The sequence below is a fragment of the Colossoma macropomum genome, unplaced genomic scaffold (assembly GCF_904425465.1).
Source record: "Colossoma macropomum unplaced genomic scaffold, Colossoma_macropomum, whole genome shotgun sequence".
Classification (NCBI taxonomy): Eukaryota; Metazoa; Chordata; class Actinopteri; order Characiformes; family Serrasalmidae; genus Colossoma; species Colossoma macropomum.
Window position 1 is genome coordinate 12,375 of NW_023495747.1, and position 25,358 is coordinate 37,732.

General features: G+C 43.1%; 1 protein-coding gene across 2 annotated transcripts in view; it reads right to left on the bottom strand.

Moving 5' to 3' along the window:
- tec (tec protein tyrosine kinase) overlaps nt 1–23,816 on the bottom strand; it is a 28,921-nt gene extending 5,105 nt beyond the window's left edge. Inside the window, exons 1-15 of one of the 2 annotated variants that reach the window (XM_036563345.1) lie at nt 23,607–23,816; nt 20,588–20,796; nt 19,142–19,246; nt 17,783–17,864; nt 16,251–16,379; nt 15,620–15,663; nt 15,138–15,337; nt 13,763–13,828; nt 13,617–13,671; nt 10,813–10,892; nt 8,641–8,768; nt 8,454–8,528; nt 6,301–6,472; nt 747–963; nt 480–544 (exon numbers count right to left, since the gene is read on the bottom strand). In XM_036563345.1, the coding sequence (XP_036419238.1) occupies nt 480–544; nt 747–963; nt 6,301–6,472; nt 8,454–8,528; nt 8,641–8,768; nt 10,813–10,892; nt 13,617–13,671; nt 13,763–13,828; nt 15,138–15,337; nt 15,620–15,663; nt 16,251–16,379; nt 17,783–17,864; nt 19,142–19,246; nt 20,588–20,725 (1,556 nt within the window). In that variant the 5' untranslated portion in view covers nt 20,726–20,796; nt 23,607–23,816. Of the gene's footprint in view, nt 1–479; nt 545–746; nt 964–6,300; nt 6,473–8,453; nt 8,529–8,640; nt 8,769–10,812; nt 10,893–13,616; nt 13,672–13,762; nt 13,829–15,137; nt 15,338–15,619; nt 15,664–16,250; nt 16,380–17,782; nt 17,865–19,141; nt 19,247–20,587; nt 20,797–23,593 lie in introns of both variants that reach the window. The other variant, XM_036563344.1, reaches the window with a different exon arrangement.
- Nucleotides 23,817–25,358: the final 1,542 nt, after the last annotated feature.

The window sequence follows — 25,358 nt, forward strand, 5'->3', positions numbered from 1 at the left end:
TGTAATTTTAGAGTGGGCTCTACCTGTGGACAGGTGTCATGTGTCGAGTGGGTTCTACCTGTGGACAGGTGTCATGTTTAGAGTGGCCTGTACCTGTGGACAGGTGTCATGTTTAGAGTGGGCTGTACCTGTGGACAGGTGTAATGTTTAGAGTGGGTCGTACCTGTGGACAGGTGTCATGTTTAGAGTGGGCTGTACCTGTGGACAGGTGTCATGTTTAGAGTGGGCCGTTCCTGTGGACAGGTGTAATGTTTAGAATGGGCTGTACCTGTGGACAGGTGTCATGGTTAGAGTGGGTTGTACCTGTGGACAGGTGTAATGTTTAGAGTGGGGCTGTACCTGTGGACAGGTGTCATGGTTAGAGTGGGTTGTACCTGTGGTCAGGTGTCATGTTTAGAATGGGCTGTACCTGTGGTCAGGTGTAATGTTTAGAGTGGGCTGTACCTTTGGACAGGTGTCATGTTTAGAGTGGGTCGTACCTGGCCATGCCAAAGTCTGACACTTTGACCACATGTGAGTCGTTGACGAGGCAGTTTCTGGCAGCCTGTGGACAGAGAGTCCATCTATCTTAGACCACATAGACCATTTACAGTTCTATCTTTTCAGTAATCTTCACAACATTAACCTGAATAGGCTTTAATATGGTCAGTTATTAAAAACCAAGAAAGAGCACATGCTGATTCATATCATTCTGAAAAGCTAAGTGTAATTATATTCTCATTAACACTGAGCTGAGCGGTTCTCACCAGGTCTCTGTGGATGAAGTGGTTCTCCTCCAGGTACTGCATGCCCTGGCTGATGTCGTGACAAATGCTCAGCAGGTTCTGCGGGCTGAAGGTTCCGCGGCGCTGACGGATGTAGTTCAGCAGGCAGCCCAGCTCCATGAACTCCGTCACCAGATAGATCGGCTTTTGCTGCGTACAAACACCGTACAGCTGCACCAGCTTCGGGTGGGACAGACTCCTGTAACCGCGAACAAACACAGTTTAAACAGTGTAGAACAACAATCAACCACAATCAGGTCACCTTCACATCTGACACTAACATACAGCACTGCGCAGGAGTCGGAGACACCCCTTCATTAATTTAATCCTGACTCAAAAGGACAAGTTCTTCATTTTCAGGAGATATTTGAGAGGAGATGAAATGTAAGAGAATCCACTTGCATAAAGAAAGAAAAGTCAAAGGAAAATAAGTGAAGTTTCCAAAAACTGATTAAAAGCTACAGAGACAATGGGCCTCCTAACAACCACCTGGAAGAGCTGGTCGACCCCAAAACTGCCCCATCAGATAAACAGCACTTAAAGCTTTCATCTCTGAGAGAGAGGAGAAAATCAAGCTGATCAGATCTGAAAACATCCACAGGTGTTTCTGTCCATCCTTCCACTGTGAGAAGACGACTCAGCGCTGTGGGTCTGAAAGGATGTGTAGCTGTCAAGAAGAACCTCACTGAGAAAAGGAGACGGACACATCAAACAAAGAAGCTGAACGATGGACTGACCACCCCAGAGTCCAGACCTCAACACCACTGAATGTGTTTGATTACTTCAGAAAATCATCAACCAGCTTCTAGGACTGAACTTTGGAGGTGTGTCTGCCGATTCTTTGAGGAACTGAAAGTGAGTCTCCAGAAAAGAAGCTGGAATGATGGTAAAGAGTGACTCACTGAACACAGAAACTTGTACTTAACATCTGTTTTGAGTGGAATATTAATAAATGAAGGGTCTCTGACTTTATTGCAGTGCTGTATGTATGTTTTTATTTTTGATTTGCTTTATATTTGGAAAAGCATTTATTCAGTTAAAAACCTGTTAACTGATACATGCATGATAAGCTGGCAAAAATACAGGCACCGTCAGTCTGAAGCATCGGAGTGAGAACTGAACTGAGATGAAGGGCTGTTTATAGGTCTGAAAGGAGAAACCAGAACCAGCTCAGCACTTTTACTTCCCAACACCACAGCATTTACCAAACTCAACTTAAAAAAGCTCTGACATGTTGTTGGTGATGTTCTGATTGTCAGTAAGTGAACACGTCCTCTACAGTGAACACAACTCTGCACACTTTAGACGCCAACAACATGTTCCAAAAAAGTTGGGACGGGGGCCTGTTTACCACTGTGTTTCATCACCTCTTCTTTAACACACTCTGTAAGTGTTTGGGAACTGAGGAGACACTGCTGTAGTTCTGAAAGTGAAATGTTTTCCTGTTCTTGTTTGATACAGGATTTCAGCTGATCATCAGTTCAGAGGCTCATTAGTTGTATTTTTCATTTCATAATGCACCAAATGTTATCAGTGGTAACAGGTCTGGACTGCAGGCAGGTCAGTTTAGCACCCGGACTCGGAGCCATGCTGTTGTAATACATGCAGAATGTGGTTTGACATTGTCTTGCTGAAATAATCAAGGCCTTCCCTGAAAAAGACGTCGTCTGGATGGCAGCCTATGTTGCCAAAACCTGTATATATCATTCAGCATTAATGGTGCCTTCACAGATGAGCACGTCACCCGTGCCATGTGCACTAATGCCCCCTATACCATCATGAATACTGGCTTTTGAACTGTGCACTGATGACAAGCTGAGTGGTCTTTAGCCCGGACGACACAGTGTCCATGATTTTCACGAAGAATTTCAAATGTTGATTCGTTGGACTACAGGACACTTTTCCACTTCCCCTCAGTCCATTTTAAATGAGCTCAGGCCCAGAGAAGGTGGCAGCGTTTCTGGATCCTGTTTACATACAGTTTCTTCTGTAGGTTTTAGAGTGTTAATTTGCATTTGTGGATGCAGTGATGAACTGTGTTCACAGACAGTGGTTTTCAGAAGTGTTTCTGAGCCCATGCAGTGATTTCCACTACAGAATCATGTCTGTTTTTAATGCAGTGCTGTCTGAGGGCCCAAAGATCACGGCCAGCAAATACTGGTTTTTGGCCTCGTCCCTCACATACAGAGATTTCTCCAGATTCTCTGAGTCTTTTAATGTTATTATGTACCGTAGATGATGAAAAGTTCTTTGTTATTTTACCAGCCTTTTGTTGCCCCGTCCCAACTTTTTTGGAACGTGCTGTTGGCATCAAATTCAAAAGTGGGCAAATATTTTTGAAAAAAAATAAAAACAATAAAATTTCTCAGTTTGAACATTTGATTTGTTGTTTTTGTACTATTTTCAATGAAATATAGGGTTTAAATGATTTGCACATCATTGGATTTTGTTTTTATTTACATTTTGCACAGCGTCCCAACTTTTTGAAAATGTGGTTGTAATTATGTAATGGTTACATATGTATTAATAACTGTTTTTATTTATAAATAAGAAGGAAAAATCATTTAAATTATTAAACCCTTTACATAACAGCACTAATCCAGCAGCTTCATGAGTATTTATTTAGTATGTGAGCTACAAATAGAACAGGACGGGAATTTATAAAAAAATTAGGCAGAGGTTAGTCAGATTGACTGATAAACAAATAAAAAAACAAACAGAAGTATATCTTCCCCTTAGCAGCAGTGCAGTTCCGCAGTGGCTGGTCCTATAAACAGTCTGTGGTCAGTGCTGCTGCTTTGAGCTGGAGGTTGACCACAGTTCTGCTAACCCCCTCCCCCTTCACCACCACCCTACCCCTCGCAAAGTGTGAAGTGTCGACTGAGGGGCGAGCGAAACAAGAGAAAACCACCAGCCACCAGCGTCTGTTTCCGCACTGCAGCCTGAGTCCTGCACAGCTGAGTGGACCGACTGAAGCTCTTACAGAAGCTCAGGAAAAACGAAACAGCTAACAGATCAGAGTCGGATAGATTTTAATAATGAAACACATGAATACTGTCAGAAACATTTGCAGTCAAAATTCATTCACTCTGCTGCTGTTCATGCAGGCGATTTAACAGTGATTGACCACAACACTACTGTTATACCTTTTTATATCTTTTTATTTTTCTGCCAGAATTCTTTTCCGCTAACTCATCCTGCGGGTTTCTACACCGACTCCAGTCTTGGTCTGATTGTGAGATGTGGGCTTGTTTTGATTGGAAGTACAGTTTCTGTGTAGCAACTGCTTAAAGACTGTTTTAGAATGCTGGAATGCTCAAAAAATGGTTGTGGAAATGCTTGTACACCCCTGTTATGTTAACACGATACAAGTACACTAGCAAAACAATAGCAACCACCTGGGATACAAAGCAAGCGCCTGAAACACCACTGCAACCAACAATCAATCCTTTAGCAATCATGAGAGACACCATAATAACCATCTAGCTATATAGCGACCACCTGGGATAACATATGAACAGATCAGCAACACTCTAGTAACCGCCAAAGATACTATAACAACCGCCTAGCAACACCTTAGCAACCACCTGGGTATAACATATGAACAGTTCAGCAACATTCTAGCAATCACCAAAGATACCAAGACAACTGCCTAGCAACACCTTAGCAACCACCTGGGATAACATATGAACAGTTCAGCAACACTCTAGCAATCACCAAAGATACCATAACAACCGCCTAGCAACACCTTAGCAACCACCTGGAATAACATGAACAGTTCAGCAACAGTCTAGCAACCACCAAAGATACCAAGACAACTGCCTAGCAACACCTTAGCAACCACCTGGAATAACATGAACAGTTCAGCAACACTCTAATAACCACCAAAGATGCCATAACAACCGCCTAGCAACACCTTAGCAACCACCTAAAATACTACAGCAGCCATCTGGAAACACGCTAGCAGTAGCGGAGGATCACTTCAGCAGCACAGACACTTTTCTCGTTTGTTTATTCATTTATTTATACATAAGAACACTGTTAATCCCTGTGCTGACACAATTAAACCCAAGCATTCAAACATTAAAACATCTTTTCATCTCTTAAGCTTTCACCACAATCTGCACTGCATTTGAGCCATAACACGTATAATAAAGTATCAGTATGAGATACAGGGGAGTTAAAAAGCCTGGAGAGAAAGACGAACACACTGCACTGTCTGTCACAACACACACCCTGAGAGAGCCCAGCGTGGTGTTAAAGGACTGAGTGACACCATCACTCACAGAACTCATTAGTGTGAGACGTCAGTTAGCATATTCAGTGTTATTATTCTATATTAAACTTTAACCCCAAATTAACTTACTGCACTTAGCTGCACATTCAGTTCACATTGCATAATAATCTAAAATACAACAGTACAACGACACAATTCATCACCTGCTTGTATTATGAATTAGATTCACATTAGATTTGCATTCTATTGACAGGCGGGTTGTAATTTTGTAAAAGGCAAATAAATAAAACAAAAAACAACAACAAAAAGGGCACTGTACATAAAATGGCACTTTATTTTACTTTAATTTGCAGTTTAATTCTTGTTATAAACTGATTTTGACCAAGAAATTGTGGTTAAGATGTAAACAGAGTGTTTCAGAGTGGTTTGGTGTGAAACGCTCTGTTCTAGAGAAACTGAGTCAGAACTGTTCACAGTGGTGGTGATAGGAACCAGACGTCCACCTCTAAAAGCTCCCTCACAGAAAGTTCCTACATGAAATGGTTATGAATTCACTGCCTGATGACTGAGACACTGTTTTATGATAGTTTAGAGAACTTAAACTCCATTCATGGTGGAGGGATACATGCAGGGCGCTGTGAGGCAAAATAGTCCCCAAAGAAAACTTATTATTTCAGATTTTCCACTATTTTCATCATCAACATTCATATAAACTCAGAAGACTCGTGTAGGTTCACTGGTGGTTCTGGATAGTAAATAAAATGTCTATATCTGTGTTGTAGTCATGGCGACCCCGGGTTCCTATCACCACCACTGTAAAGACATCTGAACCATTTCACACCAAACCACTCTGAATCTCTCTGTTTACATCACAAATATGCAAAATTTTCAGAAATGGGTGGAATTCCCCTTTAGAACTGGAATTGCTGACAAAATTCTGACCCTAATCAACACAGTGGCGGTACAGAATGCATTTACACTTACATTCGGTTCACATTCTGTATTCAGGGCAGATAAACTGGCACTGTTTTTTAATGTTGGCACCTAAAACCTCACCATGCACGATACTGAGAGTTTTGTCAGATGGAAACAGAGCAGCTCTCGGTGAAATGAAACAGCGGCTGAGGAGATACGATCAGATCAGATCAGCTCTGTCATTCAGCTGTGGGCGGAGTCTGAGTTAAATTAATGCCCAGCCAATCAGGGGAGATAAAATGAACCACAGCCACGTGTGTGTGAGGGGGGTGCGGGTGGGGGGCGCGGAGGCATAAATCAAGCGAGACTGTTTTTTTCACTTACATCATGACCTTGGCCTCCTCGATGAAGTCCTCCTCAGACATGGCTCCCTCGCGGACGGCTTTGATGGCGACTTTATGCAGCGCTCTCCACTTCCCCAGCCTGACCACTCCGAACTGACCGCTGCCCAGCTCCTTCATAAACGTCAGCTCAGACGGGTTGATCTCCCACTTATCTGCACACACAACATCACCATCGCGACGTTACTGCAGAGTTAGAACAAAGTTATCACTTCACAGAACAAACCTGTGCAAAAGTGTGAACACCCCCACGCAAATGTTTTGTAGAGTGTAAATAAGACTCATCGTCCACAGGCAACACACTTAATAAGACATCTGAACATTTTAGTGCACAGTTTCTGAGTTTTTGTTTTTGGGGAAAAATAAAACATCAAACATAATAAGCCTGGGATTATATGAGGTTAACTAATGCCTTTGCTTCAGTGGTCTAATATGTTTTTGCAAGGCTACCAGTGGTCAGGTGTTGGCATTACTCTCTGGCCTCTCAGTGGTTGAACCGCTATTAAACATAGACACAGAAACAGCTGTACTTCTGTGTTCTTATATACTCACATGTTTTCATGTGAAACTACTGCTAACTCTATGTTGAGGACAGATGACGTACAGCCTGACTATAAAAGGAGAACCACCAGTGTACTGTGGGAAATGTGGAGATACCAGTGCTACAGCCATACAGCAGCACCCTAGCAACCACCTGGAATAAGATATGAAATCTTAAGCAACAGTCTAACCACCTGTCTGCACAATTATGTGGCTAAGATGTAAACAGAGCGGTTCAGAGTGGTTCAGAGTGGTTTGGTGTGAAACGCTCCGTTCTAGATAAACTTACCGAGTCAGAACTGCTCACAGTGGTGGTGATAGGAACCAGACGTCCACCTCTAAAAGCTCCCTCACAGAAAGTTCCTACAGTAAATGGTTATGAATTCACTGCCTGATGACTGAGACACTGTTTTATGATAGTTTAGAGAACTTAAACTCCATTCATGGTGGAGGGATACATGCAGGGCGCTGTGAGGCAAAATAGTCCCCAAAGAAAACTTATTATTTCAGATTTTCCACTATTTTCCATCATCAACATTCCATATAAACTCAGAAGACTCGTGTAGGTTCACTTGTGGTTCTGGATAGTAAATAAAATGTCTATATCTGTGTTGTAGTCATGGCGACCCCTGGTTCCTATCACCACCACTGTAAAGACATCTGAACCACTTCACACCAAACCGCTCTGAATCACACTGTGTATGATGCAACGATGGAATTATGCAGTCATTGGAAAATCGGTGGAATTCCCCTTTAAAACTGGAATTGATGATGAAATTCAGACCCTAACCAACATAGTGTTCCTACATGGTTGGTGGACAATGCACTTACACAACACTCTAACCACAAAAAAAATACCATAGCAACCTCCTAGCAACACCTTAGCAACCACCTGGGACAACACAGTAACTGCCGAGACACACCCTAACAACCACCACAGTCACAGTCACCATCACCTTAGCAAAAACCTTCAGCGGCAAAGTCACTTTTCTAACTAACAACATCAATGTAGTGGTCTTATATGCTTTGTTGTAGGTTATGACTGGTCTTCAGTTAATTTGCATGGTCATAAGGTTTGCAGAGTTCAGCCCAGCAAACAAGGTTATCTGTCATCATTTAAATCCCATATTTCATTGAAAATAGTACAAAGACAACATATCAAATGTTGAAACTGAGAAATTTAATTGTTTTTTGAAAAATATTTGCCCATCTTGAATTTGAGATCTCAGAGAGGCTTTCAGAAGTAAAGATGAGGACGTCCCAACTTTTTGGAAACGTTGTCAGCATCAAATTCAAAATGAGCATATATTTCAACATCTGATATGTTGTCTTTTAGTATTTTTCTTTCTATTTTTACATTCTGCACAGCGTCCCAACTTTTTTGGAAATGGGGTTGTATAAAAGAAAGAGAACCCTCTTTAAGGGTTGGTAATGCGAGAGCTTCAAGGGCTTCTTGACGCGTAGAATAAGCCCTGGCAGCTGGGCAGGTGCACTCTAGTACGGGGCGAATATAACCTGTGTATATCACAGTTATTTTACTTTTTAAATTCTAGCTCTGCTTATGAAATGTGGAGTGTGTTTCAGTGGGTATCTGACCGTAGCTGAATCCAGCTGTCGTTGGAGCCTCTCTGTTCTGCTTGTTCACTGGATACCGCAGCCTGGATACCAGACCTGCAGGAACACAGGAACAGTCGTCTACTCACAAAAGCCAAGAAACAACACAAACACCAGAGCTTGGAGGAGTGGAGGGGTTAAAAAGAGACAGTGTGAGTGTGTGTGTTACCTGCAGCGTTGTGTTTGTGGTACTCTATGAGTGCAGGTATGGTGTTGAACAGGTGTTTCTCAGCCAGGTAGAACTGCTTCGGGGAGCCTGCAGTCTCCTTAATGTGATAATGTCTGATCACCCCATCCCTGAAAAACACCACGTACAGAGCAGACTGAGTCACTCATAATTTAGTTCGCCTCACAGCAAGAAGGGCCAGGGTTGGATTCCCCGGCCGGGCGACGAGGTCCTCTCTGTGTATAGTTTGCATGTTCTCCCCATGTTTGTATGGGTTTCCTCCCACAGTCCAAAGACATGCAGTCAGGTGAATGTGAGATGCGAAACTGCCCCTCGGTGTAATGTGATATGTCTATGATACGTCTGTGTGTCTGCCCTGCGAGGAATACGTGGCCTGTCCAGGGTGTTTCCTGCCTTCCGCCAAAAGAACGCTGGGAGAGTCTCCAGCGCACACCCCTCCCGCAACCCAGGAGGATGAGTGGCTTAGATAATGTGTGTATATGTTTTAATCATGCTTTAATTTCCAGTCTTATTTGCAAAGCACTCTGAAGGGCCACAGTGTATTAAAGGTGCTGTATATCTACATTAAAAATTCCCCATGAGGTGAGTCTAATGCACTAGGTCAGGCAGGCCCAGTGTCAGGTGGCCGTAACTTACCGCTATTTGTACGCGCTTCAATAGCAGTGGGTGGCCAAACCAACCAAAATGAAAGTAAAGCAGAGGCAGCGTGGGAAGTTTGGTTTCACTAAGGCACAAAAGCACAAAGAAACTGTAGCATCAAAGTCTACACTGATTAACTCAGTAGGATGAAGATGCATCATAGGGATGATGTAGGAGGATAAATGTGGTGATTTGCTGGAAATGTCGGGAGTTTCCTGATTAATCTGTGGTTCCTTATCTTTTTTCTGTGCCGTGTGAATATCACAGAGCCCTCACACCCCCCGGTCCTTCGCAGACACCCCCACTGATGATTTAGTTCTGTCGCAGGGTGAAATAGGCCTGTCACTGTTATTACATAATCGTCAAATCACAGTTATCTGAGATGTTCACAGTTGTTCAGGCTGACTGAAGCCATCACTGTCATATTATGCTGCTTCAAGCAGATGTGAACTGGGTGTGTCAGTAAATACATTCCCTGAGACACCATGAGGCCAATGAGCACAAAAAAACGTTTTCTACTTCTAGCATGGTGCTCTGTGGTGTAGAAGGCAGCTCTGAGTAATGTTTGTTTATTTGTTAGCTATGTAGCCTATTTAATGTTTTTAGCATGTATGCTGATTTGAGGTGGGTCATATGGCATAATGTAACACCACAACACTTTCAACGATGTACGAAAGGTCATGATATTTATCGTTCACGACAGCTTATAACTTACAACAGACAAAAGAGAGACACGTTTTAAAAATACTATGAACCCAATGATTTATATTCAACATTTCACACACTGGGCTGTACTACATCCAACTAAACAAGCTCTTTTTTAATAAAACAAGCAGTTGAGAAGTGGTTTTAAGTGTTTTTGAGCCACAATAAGCTCAAAAAAGCATTTTGTGAAATACTGTGATGTTTATCACAGTAATGATATACTGTCATCCTGTCAGCTCAGTTTTTCCCTTATATTTTCCCTCTGGTGAAGAACGTGTAGCTCTGCTCGACTCTACACTCAATTCTGTGTAAGACGTTTGGGTGAAAACTGATTCCACAGTAAAGCCAGTGTTAGCTACAGGCGGCTTATCAGCCAGTTTAGCCACTTTAGGCTTCTGTTTTAATAGTTGCAAACAATAAACAAGACAATTAAATCGTTAATTGCAATTTTTTTTTATTTTTCCCAGTTTTCTCGCTAATTCAGCCACATCAAATTCCACCCACTAGTTAGGACTCCCCCAATCACACGATACCAGCAGCGCTAGGAGGGTGAAGGCAGCACAGGCTTCCTCCTTCCTGTGAAGCACCACCACATCTTTTCAAACTGCCACTAACGCAACATCACTGGGCAGCTGAACGCGCTTGGAGGAGAACACTAACCACTGGTTCTGGTTCGTCAGCTAACAGACGCCTGTGCTGGCTAGCATCGTGCTGAGTGCAGGGGTGGGCTGGGAAGGCTGTATTTGAGCGCTGTGAGGGGAGAAGCTGGGAGTGATGACTAGTTGTTTTTCACCTCTGGAGACGACTTACCCCACAGACTTTGTGAAGAGAGAGACGGTGTAGGCTCCTGCACTGCTGGAGTCGCGCACCATGAACCCCCCTTCTTTACCCTGAACACGCACACAGAGTACACGGTCAGCAGGAAGAGCTCTTCAGCAGCCTCAGCTCAGGCCACACACACGCCACACACACACACACACCACACACACACACACACACAGGTAGGTTCCCACAGCGTATGTGAACGGAAATAACTCTGCCTGCTTTCTAGCTCTGTGCTGATCTGTGCGCGTCTGGTTTCAGTACCTCTATAGTTACTGAGTCTCGACTTAAAGCACTTCCCTGGATGTATATTAGACAGTCGTTTCATTCACTGCACTTATTTTACACCTTTTGGTCCAACATGATTTAAAATACACACTGCAGGGCAGAATTCCAGAACAGCAGCCTTTGTCCAGACAGTCTACACTTATTAACCCAGATTACGTGTGTTTGCCGCTGTACTGTGTGCAAAGTGACTGTTTATTTATGCATTTCTGTAATAAGATGCTGTACATCTGATATAACAGTTATTAAGTTGGCTTGAAAAAACACACTCTCGTGCTTACAGCCTAGTGCACAGCAATAACAACACAAATAATGAATTAAGGTGGAACTGAATTTAAGATATCAGTTAATTTAAAGTGGTAGTGTATTTAAGGTATCAGTAAATTTAAGGTGGCAGTGAATTTAAGTTCCGATTACATTTAAAGTTCATTCACAGACTTTCTCTTTCTAGTTTGCGATTACTGTTGTAATTCGTTTTACGACTATTTGCAGTTAAAGAAATAGTTTAGCAAAAAATCTAATTTATGTGATTTTCCAATCATGGCAAACGCAGTCAATCAGCCAAGACATGTGAGGTGTCAGCATTTTGTTTCTTTAGTTTTAGCACTGGAGCTACAAGCACTGTAAAATCAGATCACCCCAAAAATGATTTAATGTAGTAACAAGCATTTTAATTAAACTTTATTTTATTAAATTAAAAAAATTACACTAATTGAAAGAATCATTCATTCTAAGTATTTATTTAGGTTGAATAAAACTAGTTGATTTACTTGTTACCACAAGAAGTCATTTTCAGGTTGATCTGACGAGCCATTTTTTTTACAATGAAGCTAATGTTGCTAACAAACACTGGAAGTCAATAGTCTCACAAACTGTTTCCACAAATACACACCCAGAACCTCTCAACCAGGTCAAACCACATCCAGGTCTTCATTCAGCACTGAAAAAAGCCTACTTTAAACATACTTGATTTAAATGTATACATACATTAAACATTGACATAATTAATAATGTGTAAGTGCTTAATTATGTTAATTAAAGCTGACGTAACATACTTCATATATATTATATATGACTCATACACACATGTGAGTCATATAACTCCACACCTTTATTTTTCGGTGATGTCGCTCAGACACGTCGATGTGGTTTAGAGCGCAGAGTGACTCACTAACAGCTATAAAAACTTCTCTATAAAAACAACGAGCAACCAATTAAGGCCACCAGAATCCCTTCTTTTCTGAGCACACGTTCCACACAAGATGACCACAGACGAGGCTCCGAGCTTGTTTCTACACTCACTGTCCATTTAATCAGCTCCACTGACCATATAGGAGCACTCTGTAGTTCTACAGTTACAGACTGTAGTCCATCTGGACCCTCACAGAGCAGGTCCTATTTGGGTGGTGGGTCATTCTCAGCACTGCAGTAACACTGACATGGTGGTGGTGTGTTAGTGTGTGTTGCACTGGTCTGAGTGGATCACAGCAGCACAGCAGCACAGCACAGCAGCACAGCAGTGCTGGAGTTTTAAACACGTCAGTGTTGCTGCTGGACTGAGAACCAAAAACATCCGGCCAACAGCGTCCTGTGGGCAGCGTCCTGTGACCACTGATGAAGGACTAGAGGATGACCAACACAAACTGTGCAGCAGCAGATGAGCTATCGTCTCTGACTTTACACCTACAAGGTGGACTGACAAGGTAGGAGTGTCTAATAGAGTGGACAGTGAGTGGACACAGTGTTTAAAAACTCCAGCAGCACTGCTGTGTCTGATCCACTCAGACCAGCACAACACACACTAACACACCCCCACCACAGCAGAGTTACTGCAGTGCTGAGAATGATCCACCACCCAAATAGTACCTGCTCTGTGAGGGTCCATGGGGGTCCTGACCACTGAAGAACAGGGTGCAGAGAAACAGATGGACTACAGTCTGTAACTGTAGAACTACAGAGTGGAACTATGTGGTCAGTGGAGCTGATAAAGTGGACAGTGAGGGCAGAAACAAGGAGGTGTGTGTTTGAACCTAAACATACATGTGAAGAGATGAATCAGTTCCACCTCAGTAACTGCGTTATGTGGACGGTAGCAATGTTTTATTTTTTCTAAACATGTTTATGTAGCTTATTGACGTATTTGAAGCAAAACATTCTGGCACATATTTGCGGAAACAGTTTTGGTGACTATTTACTCTCAGTGTCTGTTAGCACTCTTAGCCTGGCAGCTCCAGTTCCAAGGAAAACTTGGACGCCTAACATGTCTTAGCTGATCACACACACACACACACACACACACACAGACACACACACACACACACACAGACACACACACACAGACACACACACACACACACACACACACACACAGACACACACACAGACACACACACACACACACACACACACACACAGACACACACACACACACACACACACAGACACACACACACACACACACACACACACACAGACACACAGACACACAGACACACACACACACAAACCTCATTTCGTAGCTGTTCCTCTGCTTTGTTTCGGTTGACGTTTTTGCAGTACCATCTGAAACACAGCCGCTCAGTTACTGTTTATTCCTCAGCAGCACTAAAGTGAACAGTTACAGTCTAATTAAACATCTGAACTGTAAACTTACACAAACTGTTCAAGGTTGTCCGGCTGCTTCGGGGTCACGTAGTTGCTGGGAATGTAGCCCTCCTTCCTGAACACACACACACACACACACACACACACACACTTAACCACCCACCCTGTCACTGCTCAACATGTACAAAGCTAAAAGAATGGAATTTACAATGAACTTCAAAACAGCACATTTTCTCATATTTACGGTGAGACAGAAGCTTCTCTGTAAATAATAACTATAATAAGTGTTTATATTCATAGCCAGCTAACTATTCTCCCTAAACTAGGCTAGCTAGCTAATTAGCTAGTTCATTACTTGCCACAATGTGTTTGTGGTTATTTACTGACATCACCACACTCTGAGAAACGCAGTGGTGAGCGAGGCTGAGCCTTCAGTCCAGGCTTTCAGTTTTACTCACATTTTCAGTGCATCAGCATTGAGAACCCCATATAAAACCACACACACAGAACAGTTTCAACACACTGTTGAGTCCTACGGAAAAAACAGGCCTCCCTCACGAACAGGTGGACAGGAAATAGAGCAGACCACCAAATAGGTGTTCCTAATGAAGTGGCCAGTGAGTGGAAGCACAAGGAAGATGTTTCTATTGAAGTGGTCAGTGTGTGAAAGCACAAGGGGATGTTTCTAGTAAAGTGGCCAGTGAGTGGAACAAAATCGGAAGTGTTTCTATTAAAGTGGCCACTTAGCGGAACAACATCTAATAAAGTGGCCAGTGAGTGGAAGTAGAAGGCAGGTGTTTCTAATAAAGTGGCCAGTGAGTGGAAGTAGAAGGCAGGTGTTTCTAATAAAGTGGCCAGTGAGTGGAGGTAGAAGGCAGGTGTTTCTAATAAAGTGGCCAGTGAGTGGAAGCACAAGGCAGGTGTTTCTAATAAAGTGGCCAGTGAGTGGAAGCACAATGGGGTGTTTCTAATAAAGTGGCCAGTGAATGGAAGTACAAGGTAGGTGTTTCTAATAAAGTGGCCAGTGAGTGGAAACACAAGGTAGGTGTTTCTAATAAAGTGGCCACTGAGTGGAAGTACGTTTTCAAGCCTCTTTTTCAAATGAAATAGTAGTTTTTACAAAAATGAATTTTCACCCTTTTCCTGATATCATACCATTGCACCCAGATACTCAAACTAACCTTGCTATATAAAGAAAAGGTCATATTATAATGATAATTTCAGAGGAAGCGCTGAACTTGACCACGAGGTCACCTCATGCTTCTGCTGTCTAGTATCAAACCCAGTTATAACCACAGTCCGTTTAACCCTGTTCTTATTTAACCTGTAAACTGCTGTGCTGTTGTGTAGTGTGAAATTACGTGTGTAGATGGGAAACAGCTGTGCTCTGCAGTAACAGCTGGATAATAAGCTCGGTCTCGTACCCGTATTTGTTGCGTGCTTTGTACCAGTTGACATCACACTTCTCGACGATGACGTACTCCTCCCCCCGGCGGACGGTCAGGTCCTGACTCTCCGCTCCCTCAAAGTCATACAGAGCGATAACCACTTCCTCCTGTGGTTCTGCTTCCTGTGCTCCTGGAGCTCCCTGCTCTGGGGGCGGCGGTGGGGGAGGACGGCGAGACTGCAGGGGTCAGAGGAGTCAAACAGCTCATTACATATTCCATGTTATCATATAACAGCTCATATTAACAGCACACAGAGTTACAGCAGTTTCTGTAACAATCCTCCACATTCCTTAAAAAAATCAGTCCCAATTCAAAATGCAATAAACGCTCAATAAATGAACTTTTAATTAATGAATACAACATTAAATCAGATTTTAAGCTGGTTGCTGTGATCCAGAGCGACTTCTAGAGATAGAAGTGCTTCTCAAATTTTTAGAAAATGTGTTTGAGGAACTCACCTTGGACTCGTCACCAGGAATCGGGGGCAGCGGTTTCCGGGTAACTGAAAAAAAAGCACAGTTATACCATGTGTATGTGTGTGTGTGTGTGTGTGTGTGTGTGTGTGTGTGTGTGTATGCGTGTGCTAAATAAGGTGTGTGTGTGACAGAAGCGGTTTTTCTGAAATTGAAACAAATATTATAATGTGGCCACTTCATTAGAAACCTCTATCTTGCATCTACACTCATTAGTCACTTACTTGGAAACACCTGCCATGTAGAGTCATATGCAAAGGTTTGTGCAGCCGCAGGCGTATGACCTGTTACTGATTTTCTAAATGAAAATTATTTAACAAATCATCTACACAGAACACACGACTACACACACCTGTTTCCTCGTTGAGTTTTAGAACTGGAAAAAGCATTAAACAAAAATATAAAAAGTGCCAGTACAAGGTAGGTGTTTCTAATAAAGTGGCCAGTGAGTGGAAGTACAAGGTAGATGTTTCTGATAAAGTGGCCAGTGAGTGGAAGTACAAGGTAGATGTTTCTGATAAAGTGGCCAGTGAGTGGAAGTACAAGGTAGATGTTTCTGATAAAGTGGCCAGTGAATGTATACTCTGTGTGTGTGTGTGTGTGTTCATTCTCTCACTGTCTCCAAACAGGTTGTACTCCTCACAGCCCGGAGCCAGTTTATCTGCCTGACCGCAGCACAGCCAGCCGCCCTCCTGCCAGAACTGAGGGTGGAACTTCGCCACGATATGAGGGTTATTCCTGATCTCTGCCACACACAAACACACACACACACATTGGAATATGTCAATTTGTAGAAGTAGACTGTGGGCGGAGCCTGGGCCAGGGTAGTGTGTAGAGCCTCTCTGTGGGTGAAGCCCTGGCCCAGGTGAGTGTGTGGAGCTTTTCTTTGGACGGAGCCTGGCCCAAGTGAGTGTGTGAAGCCTCTCTTTGGGCAGAATCTGGCCCAGGTGAGTGTGTGGAGCCTCTCTGTGGGTGGAGCCTGTCCCAGGTGAGTGTGTGGAGCCTCTCTGTGGGCGGAGCCTGGGCCAGGTGAGTGTGTTTAGCTGCTTTGGACCATTTCTAGAAAGAATATATGATATAATATCACTTGAAATAATATTGCGAGTCTCTCCATTGTCGGTGTCTTGTTGGCCGTCGGTTCACCACAAATGCTGCACTTTGATAAAAGGTTTGAGCCCCCGGTCCAGGAGAATGAGATGACTTTCGCCTCTGGATTTGGCTTTTGGAGAGCAGCTTCAAATAATTGCATAATTCAAGAAACATGCATTGATAGAATTCTACAGCAGGGCTGTCCAAAGTTGGCTTGTGAGAGTGTTTGATTTGGCCCACCACATCCCCTCCGACCCAATGAGAGAACAAACAAATGTATAAAATGTCCTTTTTACTCTGTGTTTAGCAACAAAATATAATGTAATGTTTACAACACATTATGGCTGGGCAATATGACAACATATATATCGTTATCAGGATAAATTATGTCACGATACAATATATAGTGAAAATTTCTTGCATTGCAATATCATAGTTCTGCCATATCGCCCAGCTTTAACCTTTACCTTTCTACTTCTTTACTTGTATTTACTGTCTTGTTGGCCCTCGGTTCACCACAAACGCTTTGACGAAAAGTTTGCCCCCCCAGTGCTGGGTCGGTGGGTGTGCCCCCCTCATAGCTCAGTATTCTGGAGATGCTTCTTCAGCTTTCCTTCCCCTTTCAGTTTCCTAATTTAGTTCTTCTTCTTTCCAGCGACTGATCACAGCGAGACCACATGACGGATCGTGTGTAATCTTCTTCAGAGCTGCTCCAGACGTGCGTGTGCCCCTCCTTTTCTCGTTAAATAGACGTGCAGTCACACACTGCTTGAGAGTGACCAAAGACAGATGAGTGACCGATGAAGGTCTGGATTTTGGTGGGTGGAGGGACAGGGTGGGTCCTTTAGGGCGGATTCTCAGCAGCCGAGCCATAAGTCACAGGTTTCCTGCTAGTGACCCGTTACTGCATGACCTCATCACGGCCACAAACCAATCACATATCACTCATCGGCCCACTCAGCACACTATACCACAGTGTGTGTGTGTGTTTGTGTGTGTGTGTTTGTGTGTGTGTGTGTGTGTGTGTGTGTGTGTGTGTGTGTGTGTGCGGGAACTGACCTTCCTTCAAGTTCTGCACCCACACGGTCCTGCTCTCATTACTAGGAGCAAATATATACAGAGTGGTTGAGTCATATACGACCTACAGAGAGAGAGAGAGAGGTAAAGGGTTGAGATGAGAGAGACAGTCGTTGTTGCTCTGTTTTTGATGTTGATCTTGATGTTGATCAGTATTCTTATCATCATTAACATAAACTCTAAAACTCTCATTACGGCTGCTAATTATATTCAGCTTTAAACGGAACTGAGCTTCAGCAACAGCGTCTGCACTTTAGACAGTCATAAAGATAAAGAAACCTCATACAGAACTGAGACAGAGAGAGAGACAGAGAGGGAGAGAGAGAGAATGAGAAAAGAGAGAGGGAGAGAGGGAGACAGAGAGAGAGACAATGAGAAATGAGAGAGGGAGAGAGAGTGAATGAGAAAAGAGAGAAGGAGAGAGAGAGAGAGAGAGAGAATGAGAAAAGAGAGAGAGAGAAAAGAGAGAAAAGAGAGGGAGAGAGAGAGAATGAGAAAAAAGAAGGAGAGAGAGAATGAGAAAAGAGAGAGAGAGAGAGAGAGAGAGAGAGAGAGAGAGAGAGAGAATGAGAAAAGAGAGAAGGAGAGAGAGAGGGAGACAGAGAGAGAGAGACAATGCGAAAAGAGAGTGGGATAAGGAGAGAGGGAGAGAGAATGAGAAAAGAAAGAGAAAAGAGAGAGACAATGAGAAAAGACAGAGGGAGAGAGAGAGAGAGAAAGAAAAGAGAGACAATAAGAGAGAGGGAGAGTGAAAAGAGAGAGAGAGAATGAGAAAAGAGAGAGAATGAAAAAAGAGAGAGGAAAAAAGAGACAGAAGAGAGAGAGAGAATGACAAAAGGGAGGGAGAGAGAGAGAGAATGGGAAAAGAAAGAGAGAAGAGAGAGAATAAGAAAAGAGAGTGGGAGAGAGAGAAAAGAGAGAGAGGCAGTGAGAGAGAGACAATGAGAAAGAGAGAAAGAGAGAGAGAGAGAGGGAGAGTGAGAAAAGAAAGAGAATGAGAAAAGAGATGGAGAGAGAGAGGGAGGATAAGGTTATAAAGAGAGAGAGAGAGAAATGAGAGAGAGACATAAGGTTTGTAAAGAGAGGTAGAGAGACAGAGAAGAAGACAGACAGAGAGACAGAGAGAGAGAGAGAGAGAGAGAGAGAGAGGATAAGGTTATAAAGAGAGAGAGCGAGAAACCAGATGAGAGAGAGACACAAGGTTTGTAAAGAGAGGTAGAGAGAGAGAGAGAGAGAGAGAGAGAGAGGAGAGAGAGAGAGTTCATGGTCACACAGCAGGTTTTCACTGTTTTTAAGAGTTTTTCCTGGGCATTGTGGGTAATGGAGTGTGAAGGTATTTACCTGGAAGGGGTATTTGTTCTGGCAGGGTATGACCACACCTCCATTCTTCACAATCTCCACACACTTGACCCGCTGCAGCTCGATACAGCCCTTCCTGAACTTCTTCTGCACACACACACACACACACACACACACACACACACACACACACACATTTACCACTGACCACTGACCACAGGCGCTGTTTGTGTTAAAGGTGGAGCTGTGTGTGCCTGTTTTTCACTGGTGTTCACTGTTCTGAGACTCATGTGAGCATGTAGAGCTGCTCTGTGGGTGGAGCCTGGCCCAGGTGAGCATGTAGAGCTGCTCTGTTTGGGGGAGCCTGGCCCAGGTGAGCATGTAGAGCTGCTCTGTAGGCGGAGCCTGGCTCAGGTGAGTGTGTAGAGCTGCTCTAAGGGTGGAACCTGGCTCAAGTGAGTGTGTAGAGCGGCTTTGTGGGTGGAACCTGGCTCAGGTGAACACATAGAGCTGCTCTGTGGGTGAAGCCTCGCTCAGGTGAGTGTGTAGAGCTGCTTTGTGTGTGAAGCCTCGCTCAGGTGAGTGTGTAGAGCTGCTCTGTGGGTGAAGCCTCGCTCAGGTGAGCGTGTAGAGCTGCTCTGTAGGCGGAACCTCACTCAGGTGACTGCGTGGAGCCACATGAGTGATGAGTGTGTGAATTTCACGTGTTGTATGTTTTGGTGCTATTTTGTATTTTTAGTTTAATAAATATTGAGAGTTTCTAAGAAAACATAAAAGCCTAGAACAAAAAGAAAAGTGATGCCGGTCAATGAAAATACTCCAGGATGGTCCAGGAAAAATCCTGGACAGGTGGCAACCCTACACAGTATGTAAGTAAAACAAAAGAAATCATACACTTCCGGTGTTCAAAGGCGATTGCTAAGATTAAAAATTGCATAATTGAGTGGTTAAGATGTAAACAGAGCGGGTCAGAGTGGTTCAGAGCGGTTCAGAGTGGTTTGGTGTGAAACGCTCTGTTCTAGATAAACTTACCGAGTCAGAACTGTTCACAGTGGTGGTGATAGGAACCAGACGTCCACCTCTAAAAGCTCCCTCACAGAAAGTTCCTACAGTAAATGGTTATGAATTCACTGCCTGATGACTGAGACACTGTTTAATGATAGTTTAGAGAACTTGAACTCCGTTCATGGTGGAGGGATACATGCAGGGCGCTGTGAGGCAAAATAGTCCCCAAAGAAAACTTATTATTCCAGATTTTCCACTATTTTCCATCATCAACATTCATATAAACTCAGAAGACAAAGGCAAAATAGTTCCCAAAGAAAACTTTGGTGGAATTCCCCTTTAATAAGAAACAGGGCCTCCAGCGTTCCACAGCGCCCTGCTTTCCTTTGTGTTCTCTGTGTCTGATTGGTGGAGTTCCCTCTTTTTAGATTGCACAGAACGTGTTGATTTAAACAGGGGTAAAGAGCAGCAGTCCATGCTCACCTCAGGCCGTCCCTCGTAGTAGGACAGTCTGGTCTTGGTGAGGACGAACACTCTCTCTTTATAGTTCAGCGGAGACGTTCTCTTCTTCTGCTGCGAGCGCTTGATCAGAGTTTCCTCCAGAATGGCTGTGGAACTCATCTCCGAGCTCTACCACCGCCGAGAACTGCCATCTACCTCACACACGCTCACCACACACACATGTACACAGCCTGTGGGCAGAGGACACACACACACACACACACACACACACACACAGACAGTCATATATGGGCATAAACGAACTGGACACTTTATCAGAAACCCCTGCATTACAGCTCCACCTTGCCTTCATAATGCAGGGGTCTCTGACACATCACAACAGGAGGACACTCTGTACACAATATTCACCAAATAAACTCACCACAGCAACAAAAACACATTTCCTGTCTTCATAGACACAACTTACATACTGTAAACCATAAAACACAATAAACAAGTCCTGTAATAAGGAGTATAACTGACATACTGAGATTTAGCTGACTGTCAGATTAATAATCTGATAACTGCAGAAAATCAGAATGTGTCAGTAACTGGTTCAGTGTGTTTACACTTCATAATCTGATAACTGCAGAAAATCTGATGGTGTCAGTAACTGGTTCAGTGTGTTTACACTTCATAATCTGATAACTGCAGAAAATCAGAATGTGTCAGTAACTGGTTCAGTGTGTTTACACTTAATAATCTGATAACTGCAGAAAATCTGATGGTGTCAGTAACTGGTTCAGTATGTTTTCATGCTCTTTCGTAATCAGATAATGGGGAAACTCTGGCTGTACATGAGTCAGACATTAATCAGATTTCTGCTTTACAACCAGTCAATAAACTCACAGAATAAGACGTGATATAAACCTAATGTAAAACTCAGACGTTGCGCAGTGGCTTTTTTTAGGCATCAAGTCACTTTAGAACATAACGATCTAGATTCATTTGCATCATCTAGAAGATGAAGAATATTTAAACCCTTCATTTGGTCGAGCGTGTATTCGGTTCTGCGTCACTCTAAAAGTGCTGTGTTGGTCTCGCGGGTGCTGCTGTGTTAAACGCTGCTCGCTGTTTCCGGGACGGCGCTCTGTTTTCGCACATGCTCAGACTGAGAGAAACGAAAGAAATCAGAGTGAGAGTTTACAGCACTGAGAAACCCCATTACTGAGCGTGAATCCAGCTTCTTTATCAGATTTATTGATCAGATTTAGAAGCCCTAATCTAAGAAATCAGACTTTAATAATCAGATAAATGCAGTAATGCGTTTAATCAGAGATTAATAAAGCTGTGCTCTGTAAGAGTCTTGTGTTAAAACTGAAATAAAAGCCATTACTGAGTGAGGAGAATAAAAACAGGCTAAAACATGGTGCTGCTGCTGCGAGTCGCCCACTAAAGCCTGAATTGATCATTTAAAGTCAGAGGCATTGAGTTTTTCACACCACGTCGTACGTCTTTACGTATTAACATCACACACAGCCTGAAAAAGAAGGTCCGGCTCGATGTTTAGGTCTTAAATGGTCTTAAAATCAGCATCATACTGATGAAGATGTGACCGAGGCACAGCCTCCAAATCCCCCCATCCTACAGTGTGGCTTTAAAGCGATGTCTGCGTTAGCTAGTTGTAATTAGTTTAGACATGACTAACTAAAACTAACCCTGCTAGAAAAAAACAGCACAAGCCAGGATGGCTGGTCACCAGCGAAACCAGTATATCGCCACTGTCGGACCAAAACCTCGTATCTCCAAAATGGTAACTTTACGGGAGAAGGAAAAAACATACCCTCCTTTTAATGTAAGTCAATGGAACCAGACATTTTCTCAAGTAACTTTGAGCCGCTTGTTTTGGTCCATTCATCGAGAAATTTACGCACAACGTAAAGGACAGTGGGTATTTTTAAAATTAGGTAAAAAACTCAAAAACAACCAAAATGGAGATAAGACAGCAGCGCTATGCTGGTACGCTGGTCAACCAGGATGACCATGCTGGGTGCCTAGCATAAACCAACACCAGACCTGCACAAAGACCATCATGAACCAGTATAAACCAGCTTATACTGGTCTGTGATGTTTTTTAGTCAAAACCTACAAGCCGGTACAAGCCGGTCCTGTGTACTTTTTTCAGATCTGAAGCGAGAGCGGAGCTCGAGCTCGATGAAAGTGCTGTTTATCTGGAGGAGGGGTTGGTTTTGGTGGTCTACCAGGCCTTTCGGGTGGTTGTTAGGCGCCTCGTTTTCTCTCTAGCTTTTAATCCGTTTTTTAAAGTTTTGGACGCTCTCTTTGACTTTCTCCTCACCTCCTGCGATCAGACTTATCTTGCATCTAACCTCCTCAGAAATACCTCCGGAAAAAGAACGAATAACTCAACCTTGACTGGAAACTACAGACTGTACTTTACTGTAAAAGAAGTGAAAGAAAAACAGCAGACGCGTCTCCCTGTGGTTTTCACGCTGCTGTGACAGCAACTGGAAACTTCAGCAGACTCGGTTCAGGCAGGTCTGTAGAGAAAGCTGAGCTGCAGGTTCTCTTTAAGCCCCGTTCTGTGAGGCTGAGGAGCTTCAGAAGGCGCGCCGATTGGTCCAGCGTGGGAATGATGTGCATAAACGTTCCAAAACCGTTAGGAAAACAGTCGAGTTTGAATTTTTAAATCGCCAACCGTCCCAGCCAACGGTCTACTGTGACATTTAAAACGTCCCAACGTTCTAAAACGGTCTGGTCTCGCGAGCTGCCTGAGGCGTAGAACACTGGATGATTTTGAATTTAAAACCTTAGCCGTTATTCTAACCGTCGTTTTTTCAGTCAGTTTTTCAGTTTTCAACACAAGGCTAGAGTTCGAATTTCCCGTTCCACCTTAAATGGTGCAGCAGTTACATTGTGGCGCCTGAGGCGCCACAATGTAACTGCTGCACCATTTAAGGTGGAACGGGAAATTCGAATAAGACGCGGCTAAGAAACAGTATAAAACACGTTTTCAGGGCTGTTTATTACCTGTGTCCAGTACCTGCAGGTGAGGAGAGGGGTCCACTCCGGCGTCCACTCCGTCTTCTCACACAGAAACATACACGAGCTGCTCCATGACCAGGAAACATCTACTGACCGCAGCTCTCAGCGCTCACACAGGCGTTCATCCAGGAAGTCCCTGCGGTCTGCGAGTGACGTCCCACCGCACTGACTCTGCTTTGACTAGCAAATGTGAGGCTCTCTCTCTCTCTCTCTCTCTCTCTCTTTCTCTCTTTTTCTTTTTTCGTTCTTTCTCTCGCTGATGGTGCAGCTTCTTTCCTTCCTTCCTCTTCCTCCCCGCCGGGGGCAGTACTTTCTTTCACTCGTGTTCTCGTTCAGACCTAAAGCAGCAGTTTGGTGGAAAAAAATCCAAATTTCACAACTTCCTCCAGAATCTAAAGTCATTTTTATGTTTTTTCTGTCTTCTGTTTGTTAATACAAACCGCAATTCAGTGATTAGCCAACGCCGTCTGACCTGTACGCTCTTAAAAAGATGGTTCTGCAAGGGTTCTGTAGCAGGAGGAAACGCTCAAATGGTTCTTCGCATGGTGAAAAGGCTCTGTATAGCACCTAAAGGCATTCTTATATTGCTACAAGCTTGACATTGTAACCATTTTTGGCACTATGTAGAACCATTTTCAAAAAGGTTCTATGTAGAACCATATACAACATGTTCTCTGTAAGTCTGAAGGACCATTTCACCAGGCGAAGAGCCATTTAAGCGTGTAAATCGTTCTCTGAGGGTTCATGGTTCCATAGAACCATTCCCTTTATTAAAGAACTCTTGGAGAACCATCTTTTTAAAGTGCATATAGAACCATTTTCAGAAATTTTCTAGATAGAACCATATGGAACACATTCTCAATCAATCACAAGAACCATTTCGCCATGCAGACAACCATGTAAGCATTCAAATGGTTCTCTGAGTGTTCATGGTTCTACAGAACCATTCTCTTTACTAAAGAACCCTTGAAGAACCATCTTTTTCAAAAGCTTACATAGTATGATTTTCCAAAAGGTTCCATATAGAACCATATACAACACATTCTCGCACAATCTGAAGAACCATTTAAGCATGCAAATAGTTTTCTGATTGTTCATAGTTCTATGGAACCGTTCCCTTTACTAAAGAACTATCTTTTTAAATAGTGTATATAGAACCATTTTCAGAAAGGTTGTATGTAGAACCATATACAACACATTCTTCATCAATCGGAAGAACAATTTCGCCATGCAGAGAACCATCTAAGCATGCAAATGGTTCTCTGAGTGTTCATGGTCCTACAGAACCATTCTCTTTACTAAAGAACCCTTGAAGAACCATCTTTTTCAAAAGCTTACACAGTATGATTTTCCAAAAGGTTCCATATAGATCCATATTCAACACATTCTCACACAATCTGAAGAACCATTTAAGCATGCAAATGGTTTTCTGATTGTTCATGGTTCTATACAAAACAAATTCCTTTACTAAAGAACCCTTGAAGAACTATCTTTTTAGAAAGTATTTAGAACCATTTTCAGAAAGGTTGTATGTAGAACTATATACAACACATTCTTCATCAATCGGAAGAACAATTTTGCCATGCAGAGAACCATCTAAGCATGCAAATGGTTCTCTGAGTGTTCATGGTCCTACAGAACCATTCTCTTTACTAAAGAACCCTTGAAGAACCATCTTTTTCAAAAGCTTACATAGCATGGTTTTCAAAAAGGTTCTATATGGAATCATATTCAACACATTCTCACTCAA